Below are 7,539 nucleotides of genomic sequence, written 5' to 3' on the forward strand. Positions count from 1 at the left end.
CTCTTGGGGCTGTGCGAGTGGAGTGGTTTGCTGGGAGTGAGCAGAGTTTCCTCAGTTACATGATCAGTCACTGGGTGTGGACTGGCAGGAAACCACGTATCTGCACTGGACCAAGTATGTTCATGCAATGTACAGTACACAGCAAAATAATGGCTAATCAGCAGAAGAGTAATTACTGCTAAGAAAACCTTGGTAGACAACATCCTTTGTTGTGAGCAGTATTTAATTTTATGGTTTGTCAAACCTGTGCATTCCAAGGGCATCTGAAGAATGCACTTTTGTTCACGTATTTTATTCCATGATTCCTAACCCTACAGAAAGGACCTCCATTGGGGTAAGAGCCTTGGTGCTCAGTCCCGCAGCCTTGGACTTCCGTTTCTGTTGAGGATTCCATGGGGACTTCTTGGCCATTCACGTTTTCCTCTTGGTTTAACTCAGGTTGACCAGTAGGGGGTCCCTAGACAAGTAGGTGGTCCCTCTGACCATTTGCATGTGTTCATGGCAAGAGGCTGAAGCAGCACGTGTACACACACACACACACACACACACACACCTTGAAGATGATGCTGCTGAACCCAAATCAGGCCTGGGCTTCGCATCGATAATTTCTGACCAGGTCTGTAGAGAAGCCTATAATTAGTCTTTAGAATATTTCAATATTTCTGTGTCTGGGTAAGCATGAAGCTCGCGCCCACTGAATAGAACGAGAGAGCTTCACATCTGTTCTTAAAGTATAGTCAACATGGTTTCTGGGCACATGTTACCTAAACTCAGTAACGGAATTCTAGCAAGAATATATTAGGTGCTTAGGTTACTGAGCCAGCCTGGGCTTGATCTTGTCAAGCACTTTCTTAAAAAGAAAACTGAAGAGCAGAGAACTCCCTTAAACTTGCCTTGATCATTCGTACTTGATAAATACGTTAGTCAAGGTTCTTCTCAGAGTATTTGTATATCAGAGTCTGTCTGCCTGCTGGGCTTTTGTCTATCATTGTGTGTCTTGTGCCTGAGCAGAGCATCCACTGTTCCCGAGGGACAGTCTTTTCTACGACTCTCATCTGCTTGAAATACAGACACATGATGCTGAGTCAGCCTGCCTTCCTCCATCGAAGATGAAATGATATTCTATGTGAGTGTGTGTGCTTCTCCCGCCCCCTCACCCCCGGCTCTTTTTTTTTTTAAACAGGTGGCTGCCATTCAGACAGAAGTGTCCAGGAAACAGCGAGAGTGCGAGGCAGACTTACTCAAGGCCGAGCCTGCGCTGGTGGCGGCGACAGATGCCCTGGACACACTGAACAGGGTAAAGAGGACTTCGCCTGTGGGTTTCCTCAAAATAATCCTTAATGGGTGCTAGTGCTTGATGGAGCCCTGGTAGCTTAGTGGGTTAAGCATATCTTTATAAATGACGCAAGAGCCCTGGATAGCCAGCTTTCAATTGACATTAACATTTTTTAAGCTTTTGCTTCTAACTAAACTACTTTCAAACCCTTTTCATTCCATACAGTCATTTTCCAAGCAAGTAGACAGCTTATGTTAATGGGCCAGAATGAGGTTCAACATTTGGTAAGATTTTACAAGTATTATCTTACAGTATTTCAAATAGTTGGTAGCAATTTACTGATAACACGAAGCCAAGAGAAACGGTGAAAGAGCCTCAAGAAATATAGTCTCGTGCCACAGAATGTCCTTCCAGGAAACATTCAACTGCATACATGTCTGTGGTGCCATCAGGTTATACTAGAGGTTAGCTTGTAGCAGTGGACTTTACTGAACATAGCAAATGCCATAGCTGCCCATATGCAACCCATGGATCTCATGTTTTGTATACTAAGCAACTGTGCAGTCAGGTTCATGATGCTACAATGTATACGCATACTGCTCTACTGCCTGTAACAGCTCCAAGTTGATTCTGATTGCTAGTGGCCCTAGAGGACAGAACTGCACCATAGAGTTTCCGAGACGGTAAATCTTTACAGGAGTCTGGGGAGTTGGTTTCTAACTATGGTGATTGCCTGTTTTCATGTAGAAAAGATATATGGAATACATATACATCCCATATCTCACACATCTTTGCTGATTACAGCCAGTTCCTAGATCATAGTTAGAAACCAAGCCCCATAAAGCCTAATTATAGTAAACATGTGAAGTACATACAATAGTATATATGTCATTGTAATATATAATGACACTGTAGTCTGACATACAATGATATCAACTAAGAGAAAAAAAACACCTCACTGCCATCAAGTCAATTCCAGCTCTTGGCAACATGCTAAGACAGGCTAGAAGTACCCTTGTGGGTTTCTGAGCCTGTAAGTCTTTGTGGGGATAGAAAGCCTCATCTCTTTCCCACCGAAGTTTCAAACTGATGACCTTGCAGATCACAGCTCAGGGCATAACCACTAAGCCACTCGGGCTCCTTTGAGACAATGGTGTAGGTCAATGGAAGGTATTTCTTGGAAATACAGAGCAACAAAACCAGAAGGCGCTGTACTATTATGTGTCTGGGATCTGGTTAAAATGCAAATATGTAGGTAGAACCCAGAAATAACCATTCAATGTAGATGTGTATAAAACTGCCAGACAGAAAGGAAGCTCCTGTGGTCCCACAGGGTAGTCTCTCGGTGGCAAAGAACTGTTCAATCAAGCGTGGTGTGAAGGGAGTAGTGTGAGCCACTGAGAGCCAATGGGCCAACGCTAACCATTTCCCTCAAGGCTACCCTGACGCTCACTCGTGTCTGTGTGTGCTTCCTGCAGGTCAATCTTAGTGAGCTGAAAGCTTTTCCCAACCCACCGAACGCCGTTACCAATGTCACCGCCGCCGTGATGGTCCTGCTGGCTCCCCGGGGGAGAGTGCCCCGGGACCGAAGCTGGAAAGCAGCTAAAGTCTTCATGGGAAAGGTGAGTCCGCCTGCGGAGATGGAGGCCCCGAGGCTCAGGCTTACAGCAGGAGACGGTCAGGTCAAGAGAAATCGTCCTCGTAGTTGCTGAGCCCACTCTGCAGGGCCCACTCTTCCCTTACCGCTTTGGTTTGCCAGGTTGGTTTGGGGGCTGGTTTGGGGCTATGGCTTACCTAAGTCCACTCTGCCAGCAGCTGGAAGGTTCCTAATGATTTGCAAAATTATGCGAGCAGTTAAGTGTAGGAGGAGAAAATTACACGGATTTCTTATGCTGGGGGAAGCTGTTGCTAATGTACAAGGAGGTGAAGCAAAGGCTCTCTGGTATGTGTTTTCCTTTTGCTTCCCTGCCTTTCTTTTCTTCAAAATGTGAATGCCCCCTGTGCGGGGCCTGAATATTTTACCCTGGGAGAGAAGAGATCTTAAAAGTGTCCATTGCTAATTCTAACTTCACACTCCAAAGCCCGAAAAAGTCAAACAGTAGGATAAATGCAGCTTGCCAATTTGGCCTTTGTACTGCGACTCCTAAAAGCTGATTTTATGTCTTGCTCTTGGAATTTTCTCTGCAGCCCAAATGGGTTCGTTGCACTCAGCCTTTTTCACTTTGCAGGTTGATGATTTTTTGCAAGCGTTAATTAACTATGACAAAGAGCACATTCCGGAGAACTGTCTCAAAGTGGTGACTGAACAGTACTTGAAGGACCCAGAGTTCAATCCAAACCTGATTCGGACTAAATCCTTTGCAGCCGCTGGTCTCTGCGCCTGGGTCATCAACATCATCAAATTCTACGAGGTATCAGTTCTGATCACTTGATTAACAGGTGTTACAATGTACCATAAACATTGCAATTTCTAGGTCAGCCCCTCCCCCCCCCAAAAAAAGTAAAATAATTTGTTATTTAGGTTTCTGAATAAAGATTAAGGGTAGAGTAAACAATTCTATCCAGAAGGATGTTTGAAATGTTGGGAACTATATCTTTTAGTGTGGATACAGTGATTAGCTAGTTTGGATCAAATAGCAGCAATTAATTTAATGAGATGAAAACTTAGTGCATTTATGAATCATATTTATTAACATTAAAAATATTCCTTTCATGTTGGCTTGAAACAGCTGTGAGCCTGAATTCATATCCAATTAAACTTAATCTCTATTCCAATGCAAAACCCACACAATCTTTATTGTAGGCTTAGAGAGATGAGAAAATAACCATTTCTTGCTTTAATATTTAATGACAAAGAGCCCTCCATGGGAGTGCAACAGTGAAGCAGTTGGCTGCTCTCTGAAAGGTTGGCAGTTTGAACACACCCAGTGGCCCCGTGAGGGAAAGAGCTGGCAGTCGGCTTCCATAAAGGTTAGGGCCAAGAAACGCCCCCCTGGCGAGTTCTCTGTCCCATGAGGTCATCTGAGTAGAACATGGACTGAGTGGTGCCCAACCGCAAGGTCTAATGACAGAAGCGCCTTTTGCCTGGGCTTGGAATCATCCAGAAAGCACTGGGGACCGTAAGGAAAACAAAAAGATTTTTATTTCATATTCAGTTATCATAGATGTATTGCCTGCCAGCTAGCCCCAAGCATGTTGTCCGGTGCTCAGTATTAGTAAAGCAAAACCGAAGCAGGCATGGCCCTGGCTTTCACTTTTTAAATCGTGTCTTGTTTGGGGCTTGGCTACTTTCAGGGAGAGTTGTGTCTTCTACATTGTTGTTGCTAACTGCTGTCAAGTTGGCCCCCAACTCGTGGCCCTCCTGCGTGTTCCATCCATCCTCCCTCCCCAGCAGGAGCAAAAGGAAGACACCCAAATTCTCAACCCTGCTCCCGCGAGTGCACACTGCAGTTTCTAGTACGATCAGGGTTATCGCCATGTTTCACGACACACGTGTGGTAGTATCACAGTGGGCTTGAGCCGCACAGCATCTTATGCAAGTCCTGGTAACTCTATTGTCATGACGCTTCAATGGCCAGAGAGAACTTAGAGAGTTACTCAGCTGTCTGCGCTTCATGTAGGTAGTCGTGTGCTAAGAAACAGCGTAGTGCTGTTACAGAGCGGGTGAGTTACAGAGTTTAATGGTAGAGCATCAGTAAATGCATGGTCAAATGACCCCTGGTCGTCTTGGCATCATTAGGATAACATTTCAATCCCTTGTGGATTTCCAGGTCTATTGCAATGTGGAGCCCAAACGCCAAGTGTTAGCCCACACAAACTTAGAACTGGCAGCAGCGACGGATAAACTAGAGGCCATCAGGAAGAAGCTTGTGGTAAGTCCCAAATGCCACACTGAAAGGTTCTCAAAGGGGTCACCTTCTAAGGATGTCACCTTTACCTAGGGCCCTATCTGAGTCCTAATCAGCAGAAAGGCATTAGATCTTGCACTCACCTGTTCACTCCTATGCTCCTTCAGCAGAGACCTTTACCTCTTGGATGTAGGGTAAGGCACTGGAAAGGCGGACACTCTGAGCCCGGTGGTGGAAGGAGGGACAGTGCCTGGTAACTGAAAGCAAGGGTTCGGGAGCCACCGTTTACTTTCTGACCCTGTACAAGTTAGTTAGCCCCTTCAAGGCTGTGTTTTCCTCTGTAAAATGCGCATTATCATCCCACTTCTGGGCGGGCGGGGGGCGGGGGCGGGGGCTGTAAGGATTAAATGGGAGGGCAGATCCAAATTGCCCAACTCACTGCCATTGGAGTCCATGCTGACTCGGAGCAAACCTGTAAAAGGGAGAAGAACTGCCCCTTTGTGTTTCCGGGGCTTGAACCCTTCCTGGGAGACAAAGCAAGCCTTACCATCTCCCTTAGGGCAGCTGGTGAGCTTGAACTGCTGACTTTGTACCATGTGGTCCAAAGTATAACCCACTCTCCACCATGAGGGCTCCTCAGCACCTCGTTGACAGTGGGGTTTTATTTCACTGTGATATAAGTCAAATTACTTCATTTTAAAAATTATTAAGTCTTTGCATTTTACTGTCAGAATCCTGGTAAATCCTGGTAAATCTGTTGTTATTATTTTGTATCTTACATTGTCTGTTATCTCCCTCCACCCACATTTCTGTTATTCATCCCCCTGAGAGGAGGAGGGCTATATATCCAGTCTTGTGATGGGTTCCCCCTTTCTCCTGCCCCCACCCCCACCCCACCCCCTACCCTAATGATATCGCTACTCCCACTACTGTTCCTGAGGGGTTTATCTGTCCTGAATTCCATGTGTGAGAGCTCTTATTTTTACCAATGTGTGTTCCCCAGTCTAGCCAGATTTGTAAGGTAGAACTGGGCCATGGTAGTGTGTGTGTGGGGGGCCTTTTGGAAGCATTTAGGAAGTAGAGGAATGATATATGTTTCGTTGGTGCTATACTGCACTTTGGTTGAATCGTCCCTTCTTTATAACCCTTCTGTGAGGGAATTTCTAATTGTGTACAGATGGGCTTTGGGTCCCATATATATATATATATGCTTATAGCTATACCTCTATAAATGGCTTTTGTTTCCTAGTTCTTTCCTCAATTTCCTTTCACCTTCCTCCTATCCCATTATCAGGTTCACCTTGCATTTGGCTCTCACTATAAGAATCTGCCAAGAGAAATTACTAAGGATCCTTTGAAAGATTTTAATAGACTATTGACATGATTAAACTGGCTTTTTGGTCACTCCATGAAAGATGGACAGAGAGGAGAGGGTCTAGAGTGGAAAGATAAATCAGAAGGCACCTGCACTGGGTTTTGGTAGGTCCTCCGGGAAGGCAGGAGCTGATGTGATGAAGCGTAGGTGGACTCAAGGCTGGCTGGGAGCACTCAGGGAGGAAGGAATAAGGAATTGCAATGATGCCAAGCTTGAGGCCGCTGGCACAGCAGTGTGGGGTACTGCAACCAGAGCCATTAGGCTGCAAAACCTTCAGCAACCTACAGAAGTGCCGGCCTTCAGCGGCTCACTGATAAAGACCTGACAGCTGCCTCTCATCTGTGAGTTTGGGCTACCTGGTGTCTGGTCTCTTTTTGTGGGAAGACAGCCTGGTTCGCCTTTGAGAAATTCTCTCTACTGATAGGAAAAAAACAAAGCGCTAGTGGACCTTTTAGTAGGAACACCTGCCCTTTTCTAGCTTAGGAGTAGATAGATGTCCATGCTGGACCAATGTGATGCCATCTCTAACATTTGAACCATGAGCTGCTCGTGGTTGGTGGTTGCCATCTTTACAGGAGTAGAAAGCCACAGATCAGCCATAGGTTCCCACTATTGACCTTAGGGTTGGCAGCTTGCCATATACCCCACTACCCCAGCAGGCTCTTTTCTGGGCCCAAAGCCACCATCTTTTTCAGAACTTGTATCAAAACGGCTGAAGAGAGTTACTTCCCGACATTTAGTCTCTCTTCCCAATTTTATGGGGGAAATTTATATAAATAATTTTATTCCTTATCTTTATGTACATAAGAGGCTTCAAAATTTTGTGGGAAACTCCAGGATCTTTTAAATTCCACTCCCCAGTTCAATTTTTGAAGCCACCTCATATTAGGTCACTGTATGTCCACCCTATAGGAATGTGTATCAGTGCTTCTTTCTCAGTGTAGACCTAGGAGCATATGTCCTTCAAAGCAGCAATGCTGGCTAGTGATGCTTTCTCTGCTCCCCTCTATGTATGCTCATAAACCCGTGCCTACATTTTT

At 45.4% G+C, this 7,539-nt stretch overlaps 1 protein-coding gene across 1 annotated transcript in view; it reads left to right on the plus strand.

The window, feature by feature from the left end:
* DNAH11 (dynein axonemal heavy chain 11) overlaps positions 1–7,539 on the plus strand; it is a 330,595-nt gene that overhangs the window by 229,497 nt on the left and 93,559 nt on the right. The window contains 4 exon segments of the mRNA XM_045288657.1: positions 1,184–1,297; positions 2,755–2,898; positions 3,505–3,687; positions 5,047–5,148. Of these exon segments, the coding sequence (XP_045144592.1) occupies positions 1,184–1,297; positions 2,755–2,898; positions 3,505–3,687; positions 5,047–5,148 (543 nt within the window).

The sequence above is a fragment of the Echinops telfairi genome, unplaced genomic scaffold (assembly GCF_000313985.2).
Source record: "Echinops telfairi isolate 266 unplaced genomic scaffold, ASM31398v2 ScPeMD7_23;HRSCAF=83, whole genome shotgun sequence".
In the NCBI taxonomy this organism is placed as follows: domain Eukaryota; kingdom Metazoa; phylum Chordata; class Mammalia; order Afrosoricida; family Tenrecidae; genus Echinops; species Echinops telfairi.